The sequence below is a fragment of the Corvus kubaryi genome, unplaced genomic scaffold, assembly GCF_017639235.1.
Source record: "Corvus kubaryi isolate FWS band 111438036 unplaced genomic scaffold, C.kubaryi_AGA036_p1.0 138, whole genome shotgun sequence".
Classification (NCBI taxonomy): Eukaryota; Metazoa; Chordata; class Aves; order Passeriformes; family Corvidae; genus Corvus; species Corvus kubaryi.
Window position 1 is genome coordinate 20926474 of NW_024580672.1, and position 27198 is coordinate 20953671.

The 27198-nt window shown below is 43.7% G+C and overlaps 1 protein-coding gene across 2 annotated transcripts in view; it reads right to left on the reverse strand.

The window, feature by feature from the left end:
* The window catches only part of ADAM12 (ADAM metallopeptidase domain 12), a 171659-nt gene that overhangs the window by 11878 nt on the left and 132583 nt on the right, over positions 1 to 27198 (reverse strand). For both annotated transcript variants that reach the window (XM_042019566.1, XM_042019565.1), the window contains exons 12-17: positions 16926 to 17103; positions 12018 to 12107; positions 10520 to 10715; positions 3120 to 3228; positions 2822 to 3020; positions 230 to 307 (exon numbers count right to left, since the gene is read on the reverse strand). In XM_042019566.1, the coding sequence (XP_041875500.1) occupies positions 230 to 307; positions 2822 to 3020; positions 3120 to 3228; positions 10520 to 10715; positions 12018 to 12107; positions 16926 to 17103 (850 nt within the window). The remainder of the gene's footprint in view (positions 1 to 229; positions 308 to 2821; positions 3021 to 3119; positions 3229 to 10519; positions 10716 to 12017; positions 12108 to 16925; positions 17104 to 27198) is intronic.

The following is a 27198-nucleotide window of genomic DNA, read 5'->3' on the forward strand; positions in this document are numbered from 1 at the left end:
GCTGTCAATTAGGAACGAGATAATTGCTGCCTGATAAACACTTCTTTGTCAAATAAAAATCATTTCCTATAAGGGACAGCGAAAATGGAAATACATCATAAAAATGTATTGCAGTGACTCTGACTGATCTATTGCAGGCAAGTATAGATCCCAAAGCCATTCCATAAAGTGATTTCTTGTCCAGTGGTTATGGAGTGATTGTAAAAGAATGGTTTCCTAGGATGCTTACCCCACGTCCATGGCACTTGGTGGCACATTTATGGACCCCAAAAACACTGGTGTTCTGGCACCGGCGGTTCAGGCAGATCTACAAAATCAGGGAAAAGGAGTTTTAATAGGGACAGAACTGCTGGGGCTCCCAGGGCATCATATCCCTTCTTGCAGCAGTTAAAGATTTCCCAACACACAAATATACATAATTACATGGACACAAAGGACACCAGGATTGGGTGTCTTGTTCTTCTTTTCCTCAGCCCTTTTAAAGTCTTTTAACCCCAAATCTGAACAAGTTGAATTCTTCTCTCCTGGCCAGCCCTGGTTCCACACACAGTTCATAGTGGTTGATATGCTGAGCTTGTGCAAGCAAACCTTCACAGTTCCACTCAAGTGGAACTAGTGGGGAGACCCTGGGGTTTGGGAGGTTTTAAAGCCGATTAAAAAACCAGTAATTTGCATTTTTTTCAGGGCTAGGAATGCACTGAGCAGGATTCCTTCAGGTCCCTGCTCTGTCTGCCTTTGTGTCTTCACAGCAGCAGATGATTCCTCAAGGAAAGCTTTAGATGCTTATGGTGTAAATTATCAGAGTTCTCTTTATATAAATAGTGAAATATTTTTCATTCCAGTACAGAAACTGGACCCAGAGTAGGTGAATATTGAAGTGAGATCACTGATTTTTATAGGCTCATCATTGTTTTCCAGGAAAACCAAGAGCTTTGTAAGTTTTTCCAAGTTAAACAATTTTTCCTTTTGGTGTCATATACAAACCAAGCCTATTTAACATTTAATATTTATAGGGAATGGAAGTAAACAAATAGCATATGCACGGGAGTAAAATTCAATTTTTGTTTTTGTTTTCCAGTCATTGCAGATAAACTTTACTCTGCCAATGGAGCTGAAAATTGAGGTTAAGCAAGATTAGTGCCGAGTAATAATAACATCAAACAACCACACAACTGATGAGGACGTCAGTAATGGCAAGTTACCCTACTCCAAACTGAAAAAAGAAGAAATTAGGACTGGAATAACTGTTCCTATGCTATGTTGACAACAAAAAAGGTCAAAAAGCCCCACACTGCACATTTTTGCTCATGTTTAACTGCAGTGCAGTTCAGTAGTAGTAAAAGTCAGTCACAATAATTAGCATTAAGCTGGGAATAGTGTTGAAGGAGGCAACAGGGATGCTTAATCAGGGCACTTATCCCCAGGGGAGAAGGAAAAATGGAAAGGAAATTAGAGTGAATTGGCATCAACATGCAGGCATGGAGAGAATATGGTCTGATTACAGCAGTATTCACAATTCAAATATTCACAGTGCAGCAGCTCCCAGAATTCTGATCACATTAAAATGGCTGCATTTCAAATTGTGCATCTCCAGTTGAGAAAACCCAAGAATATTTAAATTCATATTCTTAATCCGTAATACAAATGCACTAATGTCCTCAAAGTAAAACATACAATTTCAGAAGTATTAGCCTGTGTATTCTATAGTGTGGATGTGTATGATTAGATAGATTAGAAAGATTAAATACTCATTAGTAAAATATAATGGGGTGCTTTCTCAGCACTGAGTTGCCTTTGAAAAGACATTTTATACCAGATTGACTTCGAAATGCTCTAAGGGTTGTTTTCCTGTAGCAGAGCTGTGGTTTCACTGGGGATGGATTTCAAACCCCTTCCCAGTGCAGTGAGATAATCCAACATAATTCAAAAGCATTCAGAAATTCAGAGGCTTACTTGAATTTACCACAAATTATCAAAGCACTCGTTTTTCCTCCTTTTTGCAAGCAATCCACTGAGGGTGTGGAAACCTCCTTCATTTCAATAGCTCTTGGGCTGCTTTCCATTCCTCCTCCCCCTGTAAACTCATGGCTGCCTCCCTTCTTTCTCAGTTCCTTTTCTCACAAAAGAAAAACTTAGAATGAGACAGCCATGTGAAATCTGGGCTGCACTCACAGTGGATAATTCACAAAGTTCACAAAACACAATTGCAAAAATCAGTTTTGGTGGCTGAGCATCAATGGGTTTAGAGTTTTCTAAGAGTGCATACAGAGATAAGTTTTCCTGCATGAAAAAAAGAAGGGAAGAGCCATAATCAGAAGATAAAATACATTTTGAAACCTAAAGTGAAGTTAATGACAATTTTGCAATGCCAGAGACACTGGGAAAGTGAATACACCGAACTCAGAAATTCACTAATAAGCCTGTAATGTATTTTGCTGCACTTATTTTGCAGAAAACCTCAAGCTTCCACGGGCAGAAACTTGGGACTGTCTTCAAAAAATCACTTATAAACTTAAGCAACTTACAGTGCACAGAATCCCAGGATGGTTTGGGTTGGAAATAGATGGACTTTAGGTTATTTCCAACCCTCTGCTGTGTCCAGGGACACCTTCCACCAAACCAGGTTGTTCACATTTGCATCTGCAAATCTATAACCCAGAAGAGTGGCCAGAAGGGAGTACAATGTGTCTCAGTCTGAGCATGAGAAGCAATTATTTTTGTGGGGGGAACAAAAAAATCCCAAAGAAAAAAGAAGTACAAAACACTTGGCAGAATGAGGGTAGTGATGTTCCCCTTGACTGGGGGTATTCCAGAATCTTACTTTTCCATCTTCACACTTGGTTCCTGCCAGCACAAGCCCAGGATCGGGCATATCATCCCCCAAATACACGTGGGTGCCACGGCACAGGATCTTGCCACCCTCCTGGAGTGGGATGTTGGTTTCTATGGAAACAGCATTGGTACCAATCACAGGTCGGTTTGCTCCTCCTTGACACTGGATTTTTCCACACTTTGCATCCCTGATGGAAATGAACACAACCAAAGATTAGGTGAATCATCTGGAACGTTCCAAGCCCTCTCCCAGCACCTGTTGCTGTGTTTGCAGGGAGAGGCCCTACCTGGGTTCACATTTGGCAAAGGAGCTCTTGGAGTCCTTCCCGCAGTTGCCGTAAGGATCGCCGGCAGAATTGACTCTCTCAAAGCAGATCCCAGGAGCGGGTTTTGCACCTGAAACAAAACCTAATCAGAACTTTCATTTCACACAAGGTGTTTTTAATAATTTCCTTTGAGCTCCACTGGTGCTTTAGGGGAAAGGGGGGATGTGAGCTGCATGTTGATGAAGCCCAACAAAACAGCGGTGGATCCGCATGCTAATGGAAGAGTTTGGATGTGTGGGATTGCCAGTGCTGTTTGTCTCTCTTGGCAGTGCTGAGCAACAAACAGTGCAGAATTCCATCCCTTCCAGGATTTCTCAAGGTGATACCCCTCTTGCCAATCCTCCCAGGACACAAAAACTTTTAGCAAATGCCAAATCTTTTTTGGTGGAGACAAGCAAAGGCCAGCTGGAAAGTTAACTCCCTTCTTTCTGCAGGAGTCCACGTGGTTCTAGTGAGACCCGACAGAAAATTCTTTCAAGAAAGGCCTGTTTGACTGCAATTCAGAACAAGAAAACAGAAGAAATCCAGTTGTAAGCTGGGTGTAAAGGTATGAGGACCTGACATGGCAAAGGGAAATGTGTTGCTGTTAACTCAGGCTGAAGCACTGGGGAGAGGAAAGGAACCCATCCCACCTTAATCCTCAGGAAATGCACTCCTGAGAAGAAAGACTGACACGAAAGGAGGGGCATTTCGACCATGGTGGTGGAAGTGGGAATCTGGGAGGACAGGCAGCATCTGGTTCTTATCCAGTGTGGTCTTTTCTGATGGAGACATATCCTAACGGCAAAGGGACTTCCCCGGTGGGAGGAAGACTGGAAAAGCTTGTGCAGGCAGATTATTCATCCCTGCACTTCAGAAGTTCAAGGGTACTATTAGAACATCTCTTCTAATGTTTTATACACAATCTCCTGCCCATTTCCCCCCAGATTATAACCAATTATAGAATATCTTCTAGAGGAAGATGCACCCGTTCACCTGGAATGTTGAAGAGGTGAAGGATCTGCTTCCCTGGTTTGACTGCTGCAACGATTCATTGGTCTGTGTATTGGAATTTAATCCCTCTGTTCTACAGTGAAGCGTGGCTTTCATTTCCAGCCAATAATTGCCGCTTCTTGCAAGATTAAGAGGCCCTTAGTTAGGGCTCTTTACAACTCTGTATTTTCTTTCCATGAAAATAATTAATAGCACCATCGAGTCACTACCAACATTCCAACTGCTCCAACAGGGAGACTGGCTTTGAGCAGAAAAGGAGCTGAGGAGATACTCTGGCTAAAACTCTGATCAGAGAGCTGCTAGCTGCATTTCTGTGCTTTTGATAGATCAGCCAAACTAAAGCAAAAAGAACTTGGCAGCAAGTGACGTGATAGCCCAAAGGCTGAGAATATCCCATTTCTGCAGTGTTCCTGATCTTTACCAGAGACAGAATATTTCAACTAATGCTACATTTTGTCAAATGTTTTGAGCCACTTCCAAGTGTGTACGCCTCTAACTGTGGGTAAAACAGAGCATTTATTTAAGCCAGCCTGAAGATTTCATTTGAAAGCCTTCAAAGAGGAAAACGTTCTTTTTTTTTTTTTTTTTAAAAAAAAAGGGGGTCAGATTCCTGGAGAAGAACATACAAATATGATTGTAAAACTTCCAGCCAGTGTGGATCTTTTCACTAAAAACTCAGAGATTAATACTTCAATTAATTATCTGCATTTCACAGTCAGAAGCTTGACTAATATTATATACTGCTGAACAGCAATCTAATGCTATTAAGGACAAAATATTAAAACTTGGAGAGGCTTAAGATGGCACCCTCTTTTCCTTCTAACGTTTTTACATGCTGAAACTGGAAAATTCAGAAAGAAAGGCACAGAAAGAACAGAATATGAGCTGTAGGTTCCCTGGAGAGAAGGACAAGAGCTTGAAATTCTTTGGAAGATTACGATCAAGCTTGCTGAGTTTAGAATATTTTTTCAAATCTGGAACTATTAAAAGGGACTCACACAGGATTCTTTCAATTCCTTTTCATTACAGTTCAAGCAATAATCAAAAAAATCAACAAAAGCATCCAGCCAGGGCACTGTGTAAAAAAAAGCAAAAGTTACATTTCCATTTTCAGCATGTGGATGCCTCCTCATCTTTCCAGGGTGGGCACATTCCCAGTTCAGCTTGAGACAAACATTACCATGTGCATATTCCACAGCAGCTTTAGAAGGGCTGGGGAGGGGAGGGAATAAACCTGCTGTGAGCAAGGGGCCAAGGAAAGCTGCTTTTTCCAAAGCTGCTTTTTCTCCCACGTGTGCAAGGACCAGCTTGTGCAGCCCTGGTCATATGCAGCTGCTCTGGGTCTTGTTTTTGGCCAGGAGCCTGGTGGCCCAGCTCACTGAGCAGATGCCCTGGAACTGCAGTGGCTGGATGCTCCCTTGGAGATGTGGCACAGCAGCCCAGAGCCCAGACACGCCGTCCCCTCAGTGGTGTCCCCTCCCAAAGCTGCCAAAAGCCAAATGAATGCTCATGTCCTGTGCTCTGACTGCAAGGGATGTAACAAAGGCTTATTCTAAAAATGGTTTTAAAAAGGGAAAGCACTCACTGAATACTGAGTTTAAGGCGTTTTTCTTCCTCTCTCACCTGGTGAAAGTTTTGTGTGTGGTAGATTTTTTTTCCTGAATGCAAAAATGTTGCAGAGATGATGGAAAGCACCCTGCAGGAAGGAAAGCACATCTGCAGCGTCCTTGCAGGGCTCAGACACTGAGCTTTAACTCCAGCTAGTAACACTTGACAAGAAAAAGGATCTCGTGGAGCACAAAAAACCACTCCCCTGCCAGGCTCAGAGCAGTCTGTGTGTGAAAACACCTGGTACCCAATGATCATCTGCAGCCTGGAAACCAAAACCCAGCTTCAATTTCTGCCTTTGGTATCCAACCAAGACACGCTGTTGCTTGGGATTCAGATGGCTGTTCCCTCTCCCCACTGGCTTCTCACAATATTTGGACTTTTTTATGGATGGAAACATATCAGAGTGCAAGACGCTGAACAGATGGAGCTACCAAGTTAAAAGGAGGTTTTCAGAGGATGCTTAAGGAAGAGAATTGTAATGTTGTGTTTCTGGAGGAAACCCATTTATCACGATTGCACCACATAAACTGAAGCAGAAAGTCCTGTTTTCCTCTATTTTCTACCTCTGCATGCAGAGGCAAAACGATTTGTGAAGGATTTCTGGTAGTTATTAAGTGGTTTGAGCTGGATGAGCAGAGTTTATTTCACTTTGCTATTGGTAATTATGGTATCATGACCCTGTAATTAAGGTCCTGTCGGCCTTTCCACGCCAAGCCTCATTGAAGGGATTAAATCAGCCATTGGAAGCTGCAGAAGGTCAAAGCTCACCACTGCAGTTGGCAGCCTGGAGACTGCTGGGGTTTTCTTCTCCAAATGTGTATATTGATGAGCCCACTTCTTTCCCTATGCAGTTGCAAAAAATTAAAATAATAAAAAAGAGATGTCGTGGGGCACAGAAACGCTGTGTCATTTCAGACCTGCTGCCATGGGAAAACACCAGTACAGTCTCCTGAAAGGAACGAGGGAAATTTCTGACCATGGTGCTGATTCCATGAACAAGAGAAACATCCTCTGTCAGGCTGACAGCAGAAAAGGGAGATATTTCAGTTCAATTCCCAGCTGTCTGTGGGTGGGGAGAGGGGAAAAAACAACCTCTGAGTAACAGGCTGGAGTTCTGTTGCTCAGGCTGTGCCAGCCAGCACCACGAATAACTGTGCAAATAAATATAAGCATAAAAATCACAGTTCTCTGTCGTGTGATCTGGGTTTCAGCTCATTAAGTTTGTTTTGCTGCACTGGTGATGCAAAGGAAACTTTCCACAAGCTGCCCTTGGCCTCTCTCCCCATCCTGGTGATCCCTGTTCTGTCTGGGCAAGAGCAAGATGGGGTTGAGCATTTTTTTGCATTTAAGGAGGATGATGTCACTACCCCTGAGAATATGATTTAATATCTTTCCCATCTCCAGAAGAAAAGGCCTCGCCATAAATCTGTGATGATCCAAATAGTTTGCTTTCACTGAATTCAGATCTTTGCAGTGCTTGGACAATTAGCATTTTTTCAAACCCCAGTCAGCAATGGTTTGGTCATATATCTGAGGTGGGCAGCCCATTTATTTTGTCTCTGTAGGGCTGTAGCTGGCAAAACCTGCAAAGTTCTTACACAGCAACAAATATTGACATCTAAGTTAAGAATGCTCCTGCCTAAATAAATGGTCATGTCCATGCAACACATTTAAATGTGTTCTAATTATTAAGTCAATGCCTGCCATTGGCTCCCCAAAATTATTGCTTTTTTCCCACTTGGGGAACCATAGGAAAATACATTGACAAACTTCCCTGAAGCATCATTTTCTTGTCAATGTAGAAAAAGCCACAAATCTGAAGTTGAGAATCTTCTGTTCCTTGGTAATCAATGATTACTCTGCCTTAAGCAGCTCTGTCTGAGTGCTGTTTCTCCTGGAAAATGCCAGTGGAGTCACAGACACCACACGGAGCATCACTGTCGATGTATTTTTCGGTCACTGCTATCAATAGGTCAGATCAGTGCCGTTTTTTTTTTTTTTCAATATGGAACAAAAAAGGTCACAAGCAGTTCCTGCTCCTCAAGGATAAAAATGACATGAATTATGGTGGGAGAGAGAATGGAGAATTCTGTGTGTTCTGGGACCAGACTGGAATCAGCCTGGGCTCTAAGAGGAATTCATGGCTATTTTCAGAGATTGTCCCCAGGAGCTCCTCCCTTCTCCTTCCCACCAAGCCTTCCATGCAGATAAGACAGAGCAAAAAATACTCCTCTGTTTTATCTGAATCACTGTGTTGAGAGCAACAAAAACAACCCCAAGGAAACGTAAGTGCTTTTCTGGAAACAGGTTCCTACTGCTCAGCCTAATGTAAACAAGCTCTGACAGTGTTCATCATTTTCCTTTAAATAGATCTAAAAATATGAAGATTGACATTTATCATTGGGCTTCTGGACATCTGTAACCTGATGAATAAAGAAAGATGTACAAGGGAAGACATCAATAAGGAATTCAATATACCGAATATTATTTTAGGAAAAGTTATTGTATTTTGTTCTGCATGGCTTTCTCCTACTGGGAAGAAGAAAATAAGAAGAGAATGAAAATGAACTGTGATCTGTTTTTTCTTCAAGGGGGAGATTTTTTTTATTTTTAAACCACAAAACTACTTCACTCCAACGCAGGCAGTTGTGAAAAACAGTTCTAATCAGATACAAAAAACCTGGTAAAAGGTTACAATGTATATTTTTGATACCAAGTCCAGAGACAACACCTTAGAATGTCAAATCTCTCTTTGTGCTGCAAGCAAGGCTGGAAAGATCTGTAGGGTTTTTTTTACCTGTACCATGATATTTTTCTAACTGCGAGAGCCACGCAGCTCTCTTCCTATTCCACCCCACAGCTGCCAGCTCCTATTTCAGCCAGATGTGTGATAAAGCAGTCAATATTCACACCCCTAGTCTCTAAATCCAGAATACAGGCATTATTTGAAGTGTCCAAGGTGAGTTGGACAGGGCTTGGAGCACCCTGGTCTAGTGGATGGTGTCCCTGCCCAGGGCAGGGGGTGGAATGAGATGGTCTCTAATGTCCCTTCCAACCCAAACCATTCTGTGGTTCTGTGATTATTTTTAATTCCTACTTCCAAAAATGTGGCAAGAATTAAGACTTTCAGTTCAGGTTTGGTCAGGTCCCATCCTCCCTTTTTAAAATCCTTATCCTTGGGCCTTCCCAAGACAAAACCAAAGTGTATTCCAGTAGAAGTCTGTTTGAACTCTGGTCTTAACAAAACATCTTTCTCATTAACAGACCCCCTCAGCCTGGACCCTGGAGCCTCCACACACAGCAGTCCCCATATTGAATAGTCCCAAGAAAGAAGACAGGAAAGAATTAGGGGAGCCCAGGGCTTTGGAGGACTTGCTGTGTTAGGAAACAGACCTGGCAAGGAGCTGCTGCAATTCAGCTCCCTGACCTTTAGAGGAATTCTTCCCAGCCACAAACAGCCTGACCAAGTAACTTTCCACGGCATGGGAAACTGGTTCAGGAGGAGATTTCTGCTTTCTACAAGAGAAAATGTCTCTGTATCCAGGGATTAGAACTCCCAGTCTGACTAAGACTGGAGGCTATAATTGTCCATGGCTGGATGAGCTCATATCAACTCTACGACGCGCGTGGGATTCGGGGGAGTGGATCAGAGGCACGCTTTGTTCCACGTGAGGAGTTTAATTTTGAACTGGAACTCCTCCTGAACGTGCTCTTATACCCATGTGGCCAAGCTGACCTGCTGCCTGTACCACTGGGGTTGGTTCTTGAGATGCTTTAATGCTCTTTTAAAGAGAGGTTGCAAAAGGTCCATGTTCCCTGGGAAGGAAACAGATAAACTCCTCAGTAGAGTTCTGGGGAGGGTTTTGACCAAGGGAAACATCTGTGTGCCATTATATTGATACAGAAGTTGTGGAGCAGAGTTAAAGAGAGAGATACTGAATTGCAATAGGCTAAGGGAGTTGGGAAAGTTAGTTTAAAAGAAATAATTACACCTATCTCTAAATGATGCTTCTCCTTAGGAGAGGTAAATGGTTTTCAAATTTGAGCGAGAGGGTCAGAGATGCTGAAGGAGACTTGACTTGGATTCACAGCAAAATGCTGAATTAATACTTGCAGTGCAGTGGAAGGGTCACAGGGCTTTACAGAAAGGTGAACAGTTTTCCTGGCATAGATGCTGAGAACAGCTCAAGAACTCATGTTACCAGATTTCTGCACAAAGGGAACAAATTCCCATGGGAGAATGAAATCCCTTTCTGCTTCAGTGCACATCCTGCTAAAAGCACTGTCAGCAGGCAGTTTACAGGTGACACTAGTTAATAAAACACACACAATAATCCAGGAGTCTCTTGTTAGTGTCAAAAGCTGAGCCCTGGCTGGGGATGGAGCAGACACATCTGTTTTGCAGATGAGGTGTTTAGAGCACAGGAGGAAGCTCACACAGCAGCCTGAAAAGGGCTGTGATTTCAAACTGCCAGGAGCATTCAGCACTTTGTGGGGTGACATCAGGAAATCTCGATGTCAGGAGAAAATGATTTGTCTGAGTTCACCTCTCCATTTGCAGCGTGTTGCAGCGCGGGCCTCGTTACCTCCTGCTGCAAGAACTGAACACGACAGCAAATCAAGGCTGGAATGAATCACAGGGCCATTCCCTCCTTATTCAAACAATAGCTACAGATTGGCGCTGCATAAAACCCCTCCAGATCTCGATTTCCCCCCCCAAGCTTCTGTGGCACCTCTGACCCTGCCCTGGCACTCACCTGGGCCCCAGAGGGTGATGCACTGCTGCTCGTGGGTCTGGCAGATGCCATTGTAGCAGTACCCATCCACGCCGTGGCAGCCGTGCCCGTCGTGCAGGTACACATTGGCCGGGCACTGCGGGCTGGCCCCCGTGCAGAACTCGGGCAGGTCACAGGAATTGCTCGACTCTCTGCAAGAAATCCCCGCTGGTTTGAGCTGCAAAACAAACAGGACTTCAGTGGCTGTGCCATGGCTGGGTCAGCCATGCAGCACATGAACAGATTTCCCCACTGGCCCGGCCCCAGCTGACTGCAGAGGAGAGCACAGGGATTACACAGCTCTAAATACGCTGATTTGAGCCACGCTGGGAGGGTTTGGCAGGAAGGAGGGTCAGACAAAGCTGCACACATGGTTCATGTGGCTCAGGCCAGAAGGCAACCCCAGCCCTGATGTTTGCAGTGTGGCTCCTCCATCGTGTCTGAACACAAAAACCCTGGAAAGGAGGATCTGGAGCACTGGGCAGAAGTCGGATCAGAGACCTTTCCATCCAGGGCAGCTGATCACAGAACACTGGGCTGTGTTAGGGCTCAGGAAGCCACCAGCCCACTTGATCCTGGATTCAGATGCCAAACAATTCCCAGGTTGGAAGGTTCAATTCAATGGTCTTGAATAGATCTTGAACCTGAATGAATCTATGGAGTTACATTTCCTCATGGAAATGTTGCTGTGATGGGCATCAAGATCTCTCAAACTTAATCACATGACTAGTCCATGTAACTGTTCCTGCCCTGTGCTGATTTCCATGGATAATGATATTTTTTTTGGATCTGATGGCATCCAGTAGGCGATGGTGGAATGTGCCAGTCTGAACATTCACATCTCATCAGCAGCCAGAAAGATGGGAGCAGCCCTGAATTTTAATCACATTGCCTTTGGTAAAAAGCAAAGAATATGAAGATTAATTTTGCTAAAAAGCAGTTCCTGGCTGTAGGGAACCCTTGCTGCTCCAGACCTGTGGGTTACCTTGCTGGATGCTTTATTAGCCGATAGGCAAGGGATGGTCTGAGAATTCAAACAGGTAAATGCCTGTGGCAAGTTGGCTTTTATGGAGTGTTAGGAGATCTCAACAGCTGATGATCTGCTATTAAAAATACATATGCTGTTGATAGAATTAATAATTTAAGAGCCTTCCCCAAAAAACCAAGGTTCAGCATTTAATGACTGCTTGCCATGTAAGAAGGAGAAAAATTAAAGCACACAAAAGTTCCTGAAAAAGAAGTTTTGCATGAGCAGCTGGAGGGTCCAAAAAGAGCACAGACAATTTCAAAAGTCTGTTGCTCTGCTCCTTCAATAATTTATATTTTGAGAATTTTTTAATTGCTCACATGACATGCAAATATTTTAATGCTTATCGATACCAATTTGCTCATCCTCCATCCTTGCTTACTGCCCTGCAGTTGGGAAAATCATGGAATTCTGGCCTCCCCACCCAGAAAAGAGACATTTCCCGTGGTTCACCTGGCAGTCCTCGCAGCAGAGCCCATGTGCACACACTGCTCCCGGGTTCAAGGCACAGGTGGTTGCGTTACAGCACCGGTTTGTACATTCCTGGAGGAATTTGGAGGGTAAATTTAGAGCAGACAACGTTCAGTCACAATGAGCCGTAAATCAAGAGGCTGCCTATAGCTCTGCCAAGAAAAGCTGGGCATGAAATCATGAATTATGCATGAAATTCGACAACCTGATCCAAAGAGCCTTGTCTGCCCTCAGATTCAACAAGCCCAATAAGTGTAGTAAAACCAGAGAAGCTGCTGAGGAGGGCTGGTTTATTCCAGCTATGGATCTAATCCCAAATAGCACAAACAACCCAAGTGCTCTGACACCAACCCTGATAGAGCACTGTGGTGTTTTATTTCCATGGGAGTCAGAGGAATGATTCCATTGCCTGCAGAGAGGATCCAGGAGCTGTGCTGCAGTTGCTGAGCATCACAACTACAGCTCTATCTTGTGATAGCTGCTGGCCAGGCTCCTGCTTGTATGGAAGCTGGGGCTGCCACAGAGGAAGACAACGCCACGACTCCATGTAATCCCTTATCAGAGTACACCAGTAACAGAGCTCTGAGATATGGAATGAGCACGAACTGCAGCCTCACTCACTGATACACCCCAATTTCACACTTGTGGATTAGATGGTGGCATGTGTGGGCCTTCTGCAAACTTTATTGTCAGTAGAACGAGCTCGTAAGGGGCCTCAGAAAAGAATGGATTTGTTTTTTCAAGATAATGCCCACAAGCTGCAAGTTACACCAGCTGAGCTGGAATCTCATCTCTCTCACAGAAATAGCAGCAGATAAAATTGCTCTTCAGCTGTGTTAAGTCTGTTTGACTTAGCAAGGGATCACTAACAACATAGGGAACACAGGAAGAATAAGTGGGTTAGAAGGATGTTCACAGCCTCTTGTTACTTCGCTGACTTCTGAAAGCTTCCCAACTGCCAGGCAGGGCTAGCACTGACTCACCAGCAAAAAACAGAAAGATTCTCAGCACTCCACTGTTTTTTAGGTAATATCTTCCTGGATGTACAAAGCCAACTCTGCTCTGAAGCAGAGGAACAACGTCCTGCCCCTATTTTTGATCCCCAGAAGGCAGCAGGCTACGGAAATATTCCTGTGCAGCTGCTGCGTGTCAGGAGTAACGCTCCTCTGCACAGAGGCACATTTTATAAATTCCCCTCAAAAATAATCTGAGATGAGCAGAGCAGAGTGTCAGTCCCATTAAGGTCCTTCTGAAACAGTCAGCTGCAATACCCCATCCCCTGGCCCCACTGCAGCATTCTGCACTCCACAGGCAGATTGGGATAAAGACACAGCTCTTGGAGTGGTGTTACAGCAGCCTCTGAAATGTCCAATTGCTGTCTCACTTATTGCTCATTGTAGGGAATGAGCTTGGTAAATAGTTTTTGTGCCTGGGTTATCAAACTGTCAGGAATGGTTTTAACGTAAACAAGCGAACAAACAGGAAAGGCTTACCAGGCTTTTGGAGGATGGAGGCTGCCACCCGAAATTACTGCTGTGCTGGAGTCTGTTGTTATTATTTTTTTATTTTTTTTTTTTTATTGACAACAACAGCAGTGATGGGAGGGAGCTTCCCAGTGTGGCTCTTCTGGCTCATCAGAGGAACCAGAGCAGCCCAACCCCAGAACAACCCCAGCACCACTTACGTGATGTCAGGCTCTGTCCTGTGGACAGGACACCTGGTTTTCACCCTCTCTTTTTTAGGAACACAAGACAGACTCTGCTGGGTCAGCCCATAACTCCTCTGTCTTTGTGTCCCCCTGAGAGCAGCCAGCAGAAGAAGTTTAAGGACATTGACACCTTCCCAGTCTCCTGCTTTTCCCTTGGCTCCACGGGCATTTTTAGCACCTGTAAGAGTCAGAGTAAAGGTACTCACAGGTAACCAACACAGTCAGGGAGCAGCTCCCTCTCCTTGTTCGAAACCTGCCATTTCCTAACTTCATCTGCTCATTTCTCATGGGGGACAATCTCTCCTCACTCACCCTTTTCCATTCCACTCACGATTTTATCAGCTTATGCTGCATTTTCCTTCATTTTCTCCTTTTCCAGCCAGAGCCCTTTCGAAACTTTGAACCACCTTATTGTGTTTCTCTCAATCTTTGTTCACTCTGCTTTATCCTCCCTGGGATCAGGGAGGGGTAGAGAAAACCTGCACAAGCAGTTTCAGGCACAACAGATTTATAGAGGTCTGCTGGTGCTTTGTTTTGTTTTCCTATTTCTCCCCTAGTACTTTCTAACAGCCTATTTACCTTTTAGACCACTCCTGAGCACTGGGCTGACATTTTCATGAGACTATTTATTGCAATATGAAGTCTTGTTCCTCCATGGTCAGAGTCAGCTCAGAGTCGATCATCTTCTTTGTGATTTTGGAATGTGCATCACTCCTCAGTGAGTCCCATTTCTCATCTTAATGCCTGTTCCAGCTGTCTCAGAAGGTTTCTCTGCAGTCCTTCACAGCCAGTTTTCATCTCTAGCAGCCTAACTAATATCATCAGCAAATTAAAGACTATTCCTCTTCCCAGGCTGTTTATGAAAATGCTGAGTTGTGTAGTCCCCAGGACACATCTCATGGATACAGCACAGCAGATCTCCTTCCACTGCATGAAATGGATGGTTTGTATCTGGTGGTATTTTCTATCTTTTAACCCAATTTTTACCCATGCAGCTTTCTCTCCTTTACAGCTGCTCAATCTCCTAGAGAGGCTTTGGTGAAAGGTTTGGTCCAAAGCCTCTCTGAACTCACAGGCTGCAGTGACAGCCCTGTCCCTTTCCATCCACTTGTTAAGCCCTTCAGAGCACTGTGATGGCTTTTTAAGACAAGATTTTGTGAGACAAGATTTTGTAAGACAAGAGTTCCTGGCACAAAAGCTGTGTTGACTCGTCCCTGGCATGTCACAGCTGTTTGGGCACCCGCTCCTAATTACATTTGGAAGTAATTTGTCTGACTTCTGAGTGAGCAATTTGTAGTTTTCTATTCCCCCTTGCAGCTGGTTATAAAAGTAGACACATTTTCGTCTTTCAAGGACCGAGGATTTTTAGTTCTCTTCATTCTTTTATCGTTCCATTTATAATCTGCATTAACCCTCCTTCCACAGACACTGCAGCACATCAGACATTTTTGGTCATATAATCTAAAATTGTTAGCATCATAAAATCATGGAATGGTTTGGGTTGGAAGATACCAAAAATCATCCAGTTCCTCCCCCTGCCATGGCAGGGACACCTTCCACTGTCCCAGGCTGCTCCCAGCCCCAATGTCCAGCCTGGCCTTGGGCACTGCCAGGGATCCAGGAGCAGCCCCAGCTGCTCTGGGCACCCTGTGCCAGGGCCTGCCCACCCTCACAGAAGAATTTAATCCTAATATCACTGATTCTTGAATACTGCAACAGCATGGACAGAACTCAGCTGGTATAAATGACTGGGCAGTGAATCAGTAACTAATCACACAGGTTTTCTGCAACCACTCAGATTAGAGCAGTGAATCCCAAATACATTTAATTGCACCCAAGCTGCAGTTTTTCCAATAGAACTAGAAAGACAGAAAGACAGAAAGAAGAGGCCAATCAAGTCAGTACTTGCTGACATTCAGTGGCTTTGATTTGAAAAGGTATCACTAATGTTCAGAAATGAAAACAAGAAAGATAACTGGGTTAGGAAAGACATTTGCAAGCTGCTTGCACTCTATTGACTTTAAACAAGGAGATAAGGCTGCTTCCTCCAACCTTGTTACCCTCAAGAGTGAGTGAACTGTCAGGAAATTCTCCTGGCTTGGACAAATCCAATACACTCCATGGGCAGGATGCAGCAATATCTTGCTGTGTTAACTGCCCCATCTCTTTTGTCTGTAGGTCCCTATTTATCACAGGAAACAAATCCCTCATCTGCTGCTGCCTTTAATTCAGATAATCAGAGAGAAGTTCAATAAAGCCAATGAGGATGGGATGTAAAAGGGATAAGGATGCCAGCTCGGATATCATTCGACCCCAGGTTTTGCCTATCTCCTGCTGATCTGAGGAGTCCTCTGACACATTCACTAAAGTAAATGGAACAATCTTTGAAGCAGCAGCAATCTGTTTGGGAGGCAGGGAAGGCTATTTCTGTTGGGAGGTAATTGGCTAGAGGGAAAGAAAAATCCCGCAGCGAAGAAAGGAAAGGTCTTGTACCTAAAAACTGGAGCTGCAATGAAAAATACCCAACCAATATTAATATTTCTATTTGTTTAGTGTTATATATGTGGATTAACAAGGCTCTGGCACAGGGTGACCAGAGAATGCTGCCCCTGGATCCCTGGCAGTGTCCCAGGCCAGGCTGGATGGGGCTTGGAGCAGCCTGGGATAGTGGAAGGTGTCCCTGCCCATGGCAGGGGGGGAATGGGGGAATGAGATTATCTTTAAGGTCTCATCCAAACCATTCTATGATTGCAGAGTTTCTATGGTTATATTGATAAAATACAAATATATGAGTGGCCTCTCATTGACAGAAACAAACCTTCAACTAACGCATGTTTTCTTGAGAAATTCGAGCCAAGTTCACAAACTTCTTTTGAGTTCAGCTGATTAGCTAATGCTGAAAGGAACTTCTAGGAACACGAGGTCATGGCCAGTCTGCTGGACAAGCCAGAGTTTGCTCTCTAAGGATGATCTGAGCACATTCTTAACCCAAGCTCTGCCTGAACTTCGGCAACTCGAATACACTCAGCACTCCCTGCACTTGTGAGACTCTCAGGTTTAAGCTGATGGGATGGAAGCAGAGAAGGGAGAGTTCTGTTTTACACCAAACACACCAAACCAAGCCTCCACTGTCAAAAACGTGCAGGCTGGAGGTGAGCAGTAACTCTCAGGTGGTGTCTTACCTCAGGCTCCCCGCAGTCACACTCCTCTCCATCTTCCACATAGCCATTCCCACACTTCTGGCCACCAAAGGACTCCTTGACTTCAGGCAGGTTAAAGAGACACATTCCCACTCCCTTCTCCAGGCTGTTTTCCAGGTCCTTTCTACTGCAGCTACTGAAGACCATGGGGAATGGATAGCTGGAAGAAAAACACATGGAGACAAAAGGGAAGGTTCTTATACAAGATGAAAACCTCTCTCTCCTGTCACACTGTGACATTTTAGCACATCTGTGCCTTAACCAGAAGATTGTGTTCACTTTTCATCACACAGAATTGAGCTAGAGCAATTCACTGTGAAATTGAGCCTAACACATTAATAATAATTTCTTACTATGACTGAGAGAATTTCCACCTTTTCACTTCAATTTGTAGCTGCTCTTAAGGATTGGAAGTGTTCACATTAGAAATTCCTTCTCCCTCTTCTGCATATGGAGTTATAATTATGATCATGAGCCTAAAGAAATGCTGGGCTTGCAAGTAGTATCCTGCATTTGCAGGACTGCAAAAGATCCTAATCCTTCTTGGAAAATTCAGCCTCAAATGGCAAATTCATTCATCTTGCTCTGCAGAATGGTAAACTTCCTGCTCTTTTCAGGAAAGAAAAAAGAATAAAAGAAAAAACCCACTGTTACTTGATAAGAGCCTGCTTCTGCAATTCATCAAAGCTGAGCTTGGGAACTGCATGATTAAAGCAAAGACAGTTTTTATTTTAAATCAGCACGGCTGTAAGGACTGTGATGGAAATACTCCTGTTTTGAATTCCCACTGCTGAGTGCAGGGTTCGGCCCCGCTGGGCAGGCACACAACAGCTCCCATTTCTTTTGTGGAACACCCAGACAGTGCGAACCAAACAAACCCGTGCAGTACAAATACCAGCAGATAATTGGGGTTTTTCTCTCGGAGAACTTGATTCCATTTCTGCTGATGAATGTTTGCAGTTTGCTTCACAGATGTGAGACCAAGTGACACCTGGGCCTGGCCCACAGCGTGGTGTCCTGAGGGCTGCTGTGCCTGCTCTGCGCTGAGATCAAATCAAAGAGTCATGGAATGGTTTGGGCTGGAAAAGGACTGGAGGACCATTTCACTCCACCTTCAGGGACACCTTCCACTATCCCAGGGTGCTCCAAGTCCCATCCAACCTGGCCTTGGACACTGCCAGGGATCCAGGGGCAGCCACAGCTGCTCTGGTCAGGGGCCTGCCCACCCTCACAGGAATAATTTCTTCCCCATATCTCATGTCCACATTGAATTACATTGAATCTGTGTCACAAACACGTTGTAGAAGAGCTTCTCCCTTCAAACCTGATACCTTTGTCACACCATGGCCCAGTAGTAACTCAACATTTCAGCAGCTCAGGAGCCAACCTGGCAATTTCACTTTACTCACTGAGTGCTTTGTGTCACCCATGTGTTATTAGGATTGTTATCTTTGCAGACAAGCAAGATAACAGACAGAAATTCTGCACTGCTGAACTTCAGACCTGCATTAATCTCTGGGTGTTTCTGATATCCTGAAATGAAAAGCTTGTCTTGGGAATGATGATGCCCGTAGGTCTCAGAAAGGGATAATTTCTATTAAAAGGAAAGAAATGTTTGGCAACTACGAATGCAATAGAGCTTCCTATGCTGACATAAGGAAGTTAATTAGGATCTTCTAGAAGGTTATGGATACATTACAGAACAGAATATATTTTGTGCCTAGTTAAAATTACCTCTTTTACAGTTTCTGTTGCAATAAAACAGCCAGCTCATTGGAAAAGAACATAAACACGAGTCTGAAGAAGAAAATAATTTTCCAATATCACTATAGGGCTTGTCAAGTTAAACTAAACAGTTTTGAGTTTCACTGACACATGACTTCAGAAAGCTAATAGGCATCTCCATGTAATAAGCTGATTGCTGGAAAATATCAATGTTTCAGCAAAATGACAGAGCCTAAGACAAATAAAGAAATTTCAGAATAGCAGGAGGTAGGAGCCAGGCTGTTAGCTGGGCCCCAAGGGAGGACAGGGAAGGTACTCGGAGTAATGGAACAGAAAATAAAGGCACTTGGAAAACTACTGACCATTTTATATTGAGCAATTGGAGATGTTCTTAACAGGACATTACAAACTGCTGTCCTAACCTAAGTCTGATCAGGAAGAAACCTCACAAAATTCTGTGTACTTGACCGTGAAGTAGATGGATGTACTTGTTCACTTGTTCACAGGATGGATTCCTGCCAAACAGCAGGAAAAAACAAAGAAACTCAGATATATCTGACTGATAAACCCTGATGAGGGCTTGATCAGACACAGCCCTCATATCAAAGCATGAATAAATGAATACTGCATCATCCAGGCAAGATCCAGCTCTTCAGTGGCACAGGTTTACTTTGATATCCACTGGGGTGAGACAAGGAGACAAACACACCTTACAGGGAGTGAAATCCATTCAGGAACACAGCTAATGCAGATTTCCATGTGACACCTCTCAGCCACACACAGAGCATGAGAACAGCTCACCAGTCAGAACTGTCAATGCTTTAGGGCTCTTTGCATCCCTGTTCTTTGCATCCCTGCATTCCCAGGATCATTTGCATGGATGTGAGGTGTGTCTGTCCATCAGCAGGAGGGCAGAGTCCTCTGCCTGTGCCAGAGGTGAAACTGTGTCATTTCTAATGAATGAGCTTTATGTTTCCCCCCAAAGGAACTTCAAGCTGTTTCCTATTTTGAACTCAGAGATCCATTCATCTTCTGGCTTTTCCTGCTCCTGACGCCAATTTCCTCAGCTGACATCAGAGTAACACATGGCACATGATGACATTTCCTGAAAATGCTTCTTCTTTACCAAGTAATCCCCAAATAAAGCAATAAAAACCCAGAAACAAACCCAGCTGGTGGAAACAGAGAAACCTCAGGGTAATCACACCATGCAAGAGAAGATCCTCTATCAGTTGGTGCCAATTGGTCTTTCATTGGAAACCGGATTAATCTTTAATGTGATATTCTGATATACACCCAGTCTTCATTTTTTTGACCAATAAAGTTCCATGTAACAGCCACAGCACTTCACTATTGTGATTTGAGGCTGTATTTTGCCTGTCTTTGCAATTTTAAAGCTGTTTCAGCAGAAGAATGAAATCCCTGGCAGATGGGATGGGAAGTCACAGATATCGGATGTCAGGAGCACTCAAACCAATATTTGAGTGGATCTGGAGCTTGCGAAAAATCACAAAGGAATGGTGACGTGAAAGGAACTTATCCTCTGAATAAATGCAGGAGCGTCCTCCCACTACCCTGTAAAGAGGCTTCTGATCTCACCTGGAAGGAGCTACCTTAGGGTGGGAGAAAGAAATGGGGTCTCCACAGTAAAGCCAGTCCTTGACCTGTCCAAGATTTCAGTGATATCTAAACAGGGATGCTCGTGCTTCCTGTGGTAGCTTGGACACTTTCCTGTTGGAAAACCAGCTCATAAATGCCATGGGAGAACCTTCCAGAGGCAAAAAAATTCATTAGCAATCTTTATACTCCATTCATCTTCACTCAAGACATTTTCTGTTACACATCCTTATTTTTTTTTACAGCTGGAAAGAGAAAGGAAACTTTAGTCCAACCAACTCTTATTCTAAAATGCTGTGTCCCATACATTTTTTACACCTTCTGAATCTATAGACTCAATACACAATGGATCCTTTTGGCAAACTGCTCTGGCTGTGGGTACAAATCTACAGAACTCAAATGGTTCCCAGCACTACCATCAGTCTCTTCAGTGGCTTTACAGCAAGGAAAATCATTTCAGTCTTTCTACCCCTCTTGAATCCACAGCATTCCTCAGAGTCTCCTTGGTGCTTAAAAGATGTGTTTAAACCCTAGAAACAAATATCCCAGTTTCCAACAGAAATAGCTTTGCCTGCTTGTGCAAATAAGACCTTCACAGTCATAAGAGGATCCCTGGTAATCGATTCCTTGGGAAACAGAGCCTGGGCTTGTCCCATTCATTTATATTTCAAGCGCTCCAGCCCTCCAAATGCCAGGTTCCTTTAGGCAGTTCTGCATTTAGCCTGTATTAGATGGCTCCTTCCATTAACTAAGTGAAGTGGCATCAGCACTCTGTCAAGTCCCATTTAAGAAGAGAGGATTCTTTGTACCAGCACCTCGCTGCCCAGCACAGGCTTCTTTTCTTCTTCTTCTTCTTTTTTTTTTTTCGTGAAATATAAAAGCTCATCTCCATCATCTCCATTTCAGAGGAATTCCCCTTCCTAAGGGGCTGAGTGAGAGGAGAGTACAGGCACAGGAACAGAGCCACTGCCCCAGAAAACTACAGGCTGAGGAGATGAGACAGCCAAAGCACTGAGGAGAGATGCAGGAGCTACTGATCCGTGCAGGGTCACGGCAGATCAGCTCCACACGTCCAGCACTGGTGCCACTGCTGAGGCTGTGAGATGATCCCATTAATGTCATTCCCACTGCTCCATCTGGAATATGCCTGGAGGGGCACTGCCCTGAGCTGCAGGAGACCCAAACCCCTCCAGCTGCATTGCAGCACCAGCTCAGGAAAGGTGGAACTCCTTTGGTTCCTCCAAATCCCGTCTGTCTACATCTCAGTACCTCGGATCCACCTCCTCTGAGTTCCTCCACCATAAACAGAACAGATTTGGCTGCTTCTCAGCAAGCATCACTGAAGGGGTAACACAACGATTCTGGGAGCTCTCCATGCATTGCACAGGAGGATAAAGCACAGGCTCACGGTATCTTGAAAACCTTTTGATTATTACGATTATCACTCTCCAATCTCGTTTTTCATTTCTTATTCAAGAGCTGCAAGACTTTTCTAAAGGAACTGACATTTTCTGTCCCAAATATTGGTGTTTACACCCCTCCCCCCCCCCATATGTATATACAGATCTATTTATAGGGTTCATTTCTTCCAGTTCACATCCCAACCTGATTATTCAGCATTATGGCAATGTTTATACAGAGCCTTTTACCAAAAGACCCTGAAGTGTTTTACAATTATTCACTCAATTAAAATGCACAAGAGCCCCAAAGAGGTCTGTTAAGTACCACCTCAGCTCCCTCCCTGAGGTAATATGATAATTGGAGATTATATTAATTTTAAAAGGGACATTTTGATTCTTTTTTGGAGCATACTTACTTATGGAAACAACTGTTGGTTAGCTAATTTCCAAAGGTGCAGAAAACTGGGACTGAACTTTGCCCAGAATTCCTGAAAACCCAAACCTGAGGGGCCATATTTAGAAATATCTCCGGCATCAACTGTGCTTTTTAGGAGCATGAAGACACTCAAAGATCAGAGGGGTGCTGCATCCCAGCCCTTGGAGTTGGAAGTTTCCCTAGTCCAATACCAGAATTTCCAACCCTTTCCATGACAACACCTTGCCCGAACTGACCACCTCAGTGACTTTGTGTCTGTCTCGACCCAAGGACCCTTTGAGATTCAAAAATATGAATATTTACTTAAATCTCCAAAATTCCTGATTTTTGGCTGACAACTGGAGAGGAGGAGAGCAGTGCAGAACCTTTTACTGGAGGGTGGAGAGGTGAGCTTGAACTTGTTCAGACTCTGCAGATGTCTAAGACAGAAATATGTTAAGTTTTCTGCTGCATATCCTGGTTTTACATAAGAACATAAAAACAGGGCGGGGGTGGAGATTAAATTAAAGAATAGGGATAGGGTTGTTTTTGTTAACACAGTTGTAAGTAATTTTTCCATGGAAAAAAATGGCAGGACCGGAGAGATTAACCCAAGAATAAACTTCTAGAAGGTAGAAACTCAGGCAGCATGAATGTTTCTAGACCCAGGGAAGTGTTGATTTCAATGAACTGTGACAATTTTCCAGCCTCCTCTAACTCCTGATCTAATTGACGTAATTCTTTTGCACTCAAAAGCACCCCCCTTGGTTTTAACCTTCTAGACATTATTACTGCTCTCCAGCTTTTGAAAACAGCTTTTTATGGGCTCCTAAGAGAGAAGAGCCTACCAGAATAAAAGTGAATTTGCTATTAGATGACATTTTTTGACACTCCAGCTCTTCTGTACAGCAAGTATGTTAATGAATTAGTAAGCATAAAGAACTTCACAGAATTAGGTGTCAAGCAGGAGATAAAATCCAGTTTTCTTTGATATTGAAATAGGTGTTCAAGTACTACAGCCCCCTTCATGTATCAAGTTCTGTCACTACACGTTATTTCCTACACCTCACATTTTAGTAGCAATTGTTTAAAATTAGAAAAGTGCCATAATATGGAAGGACTTTTTAATCTATTAATTAGGCAAGCACCATAATATGGGAAGACTTTTTAATCCATTATTTAAACAACGTCTTAATTTCTAAGTACTTTTGAGGGTGAAAGGCACAAATGCAGTTTTTGACCCCACCAGCACAATAAAGGGGGAGCTTAAAGGGATCTGCAGATTGTTTCACACCCAAAGCTTTTGGAAACAGCAAATTGGGAAAATTAGGAGGAGGGGAGAAGCTGGAGGACCCTTTGGGCTCTTGGAAGCAGCTTTGCCCAAGACATCAGTCCCAGAACTGATGGGGCACATCTTTTTCAGATGATTCGGAGGGATTTAACTAAAAATGTAGAGTGGTTTCATATCCAGATAAAGTATTTAAATGGGAAGTTTGCTTCAAAAGGTAGGAGATGTCTGACAACCCATACTTATATTTTTAGCCTATTTTTCACTCCCTTGCTCCTCTCTTTTAGAGTTTTAATCCCTAGAGCAGCAATAAAGTAGAGCACGGAACTGGGCCATGTAGTTAGAGATGACATCAAAGCTCCTCTGTCTGAGTTCATGGTCAGTGACTTCAAAACAAGCCCAGATTTCTCCTACAGCTTTTGTCACGTTCACTACATGGTGGCTTCTAACTCTTCCAGTAAATAACTGGGAATATTTCATACTGGTGGTTAATTTAATTGATGTCTGCTTGGATGGCTTGTTGTGCTACAGAGGAATTTCCAGGCTTACTGGAAAGAAAGCCTTTCCAAGTAAATGTTTAAACTCTGCACACAAATGCCTTAAGTTTGTTTTAATTTTTCCCTGGGGATAGTGCAGATTCCCAGAATGAAGTCCAGCAGTCTCCCTTCAGGTGCCCAGACTGGATTGACACAGCCCCAGCTGAGCCTTGACCTCTCCCATTACACGGAAGGTGAAGTTTTAACTACCTGGAATATTCAAAAAGGCAGATTTATCATGCTGGATGTGGGACCTCAGGGCAGAAAGCAGCGACAGAACAAATGCCTGGATGGTTCCCAAAAATCCATTCTGCAAGGGAGCAACACTTAATGGCTTTATACAGTATAGACTGTCGTGGCAGTCACAAAACTGCCAAATAAAACATTATTAGCAGTTACTTTCCCTTTGACAAATGGACGGTCAGAGAAGTTTTTTCTTGGAGGAGAGGCCTGTTGTGACTTTCCTTTGTGTTCTGGGGGTGAAGCAATACTAAACCAATTTATCACCCCTGACAGGATCCTGACTCTATGCTGGAGTTATCTGCATTGCAAAAGCTCCCTGGGAATTGAACTCAGACAACTGTTCTTCCTGTTGGAAACCAGACAGCCAAGGAAGGAGCTATAATCAGTTTGAATTTGCCTCTGGCTCATCTTTTGCTCTGTTTCCTTTTAGACCACTACCTCATTAATAAAAATTTGCTGGATTGCTGAGAGTTCAGGTTTCACAATCTGCTGCTTAGAATTTGAGGCTAATCCAATGCTGACTACAGGAAAAGTCAAAAAGCAAGACAGAGCAGAGGGAGGGATGAAAAGGCCGGGTCAGGTCTGGTCCCAGGCTAAGGAGAAGTGGGATGCAGACACCCTGTGCCTGCCAGCAGCTCCCGGCAGTGAAGGGAAATGTGGATAAGGAGCACAATCAGAGTGCCCTGAGTTTAAATTTGTCGCACAAAACACACCATCCTCAGCACATGATGAGCAAATAAAGACAAATGGTCCAAACCATTGCTGAAGATCAGCTTCCTACTGATTTCTGAATAGGGAAAAGGTGCTTTGGTTAGTTCCCAATGTGATTTTACAATCTGCTTGTGTTCCAGGCAGTTACATTCTGATTTTCTCCCTTGAAAAACCTTGGAGTTGATTTTTTTTAAATGGGCCAGGAGCAGATAGGATGGAGAAAGAAAAACCTGACTTTGGGAATCAGATTGATTGAAAGAGCTGTCATAAAGCGGGTATTTGGGCTCAGGAGACAGATTTGGGTGAGGGTGAGCCTGGACATCAGGTGAGCAGATCAAATGACACCAAGTTAAGGGAAGTGGACTCCAAATAGGGCTAAACCCAACCAGGAGAAATCCGGGCCAAGGAGAAGGGATTTCATAGAAAATCCTGAGTTGGAAGGGACCCACAAGAATCCTCAAGTCCAGTTCCTGGCACAGACAAACCCCAAGGATCGACCCTCTGGATGGAGCACGTGGAGATGCTGTTCCACTGGGAAGAGCAGGAGCAGAAGCACTAAGAGAGTGAAGTGCATGGAAATGCCACTTATGAGATGTGGGTGCTGGAGAAAAGAATCTGAGCCCTGCAAAAAGCTGGGAATAATAAATACCTGGGGGACAGGCTCATACTGATTTCACTTAACATCTGTACTACCAAACTCTTAATAATCAGGACTCCAAGACAAGAGGATCTGACTTGCAAGCAGCATGGCTCAATTTTTTTTCTTCTTTGGGAAGATCCAAAGGAAAGATAAGTGAGGAAAAACAGTGCCAGAAATCAGTCTGAATTTCCCCAGCATTCCCACCTTCCCTGCCCCTGTTATGAGAAAAAAGCTCTTTATCCCATATCACCTAAATCACCTCAGAACAATGGAAGTGGAATTCTTAAAAAAATCCTAAATATATAATAACAAAGAATCACTTTTCTACCTTCCCCTTTCCTTTTCACAGAGCTGGAACAAAGAAAAATTAGCAGCCACATTGTATTTATTTCATTATTTGAAGCCATGAGGACAGGATGGATCCAGCCATGATCTAAGACTTAGGGATCCTTAATGAGCAAATTAAAACTTTCACTCACAGGAATGAAAAGCTTTTGATAAATCTAAAAAAAAAACCCCCATATGGATCCTGGTGAAACCCTGGCCTTACTGAAGTCCATGGGAGTTTTCCTACCAGCTCTGGATTTCTCACTGGTGGTGGTTGACTGCCAGGAGAGCATCAGGGGTGGAGATGAACACAATTTCCATGCTATAAGAGGCAGACAGAAAGGCTCCCTAGGACACCAGACTTATTTCACCTCTTCATTTTCAGTGCCTTTATTCTAAAATAGGTGGTTTCTTATCTTAATTCATCCCTGGGGCTGCGTCATTCCTTTGCAAAGGCTGAAATGGAGCCTCCCTGCATTGCTGCCACCAGAACCCCCCAGTAAATGTGCCCAGCACTTTGTGACAGGCTTTGACTTTAGAAAAGATCAAGAATGTCTTTGCAGGAAGGAAAATTTTAAACATTTTGCACATCTACGCCAGGCACAAAAGGCTCTGTGATTCCCATGACAACTGTGGCAAATGCAGCTGTGGGCATCAGTTAATTACAGGGATTCAGCCTTCCAAGTCCACATCAATTCCTTCAAGTGCTCCTGGGCACACAACACATGTTCAAAAAGGAGCTTTCATGTGACCTTAAGGATTTGCCCTTTATGGTATGTTTCCATTTTTAAGCCAGGAATTTGGAATTCATTAACACCAATTAAAACTGGACACTGTGCTTAACTCTCCATGCACTGCACTGCAGATTTATCCCTGCAGGTTGAAAAGTTTGGCGTTTGTTTTCTTTTTTTTTTTTTTTTTTTGATGAAACAGAAAGCCAAGATAAAGGGAAATGTCCTTATATGATTTGTTCTCATGGGTCATGGCAATAGCAGCACTGCAGGAGAAAAATGTCCCTCTCAGAGCTATATTTCCTATGGATATTACAGCAACAAGACAAAAGGCAGCTGAGCTCCCTCATCCCAGCATCCAGGCCAGGAAAAGTGGATACATCTCATGGCAGAAACCCCTGCTTGTCCTTAAGTATCTGCTATAAATAATCACACCAGAAGTAAAATGTGTTTTCATTTGAGAAGTCACCTCTCTCCTTGTCAGCTTCACTTACAGCAAAGTCATGTTGTCAATCTGAGGGCTCTCCTTGAGAACACACCAGCAAAGCCAAATATTTTCCCTTCTAACAGCCCATCCACTGAAATGGGAAAGACTAAACCAAATAAAAAGCAATTATCTTTT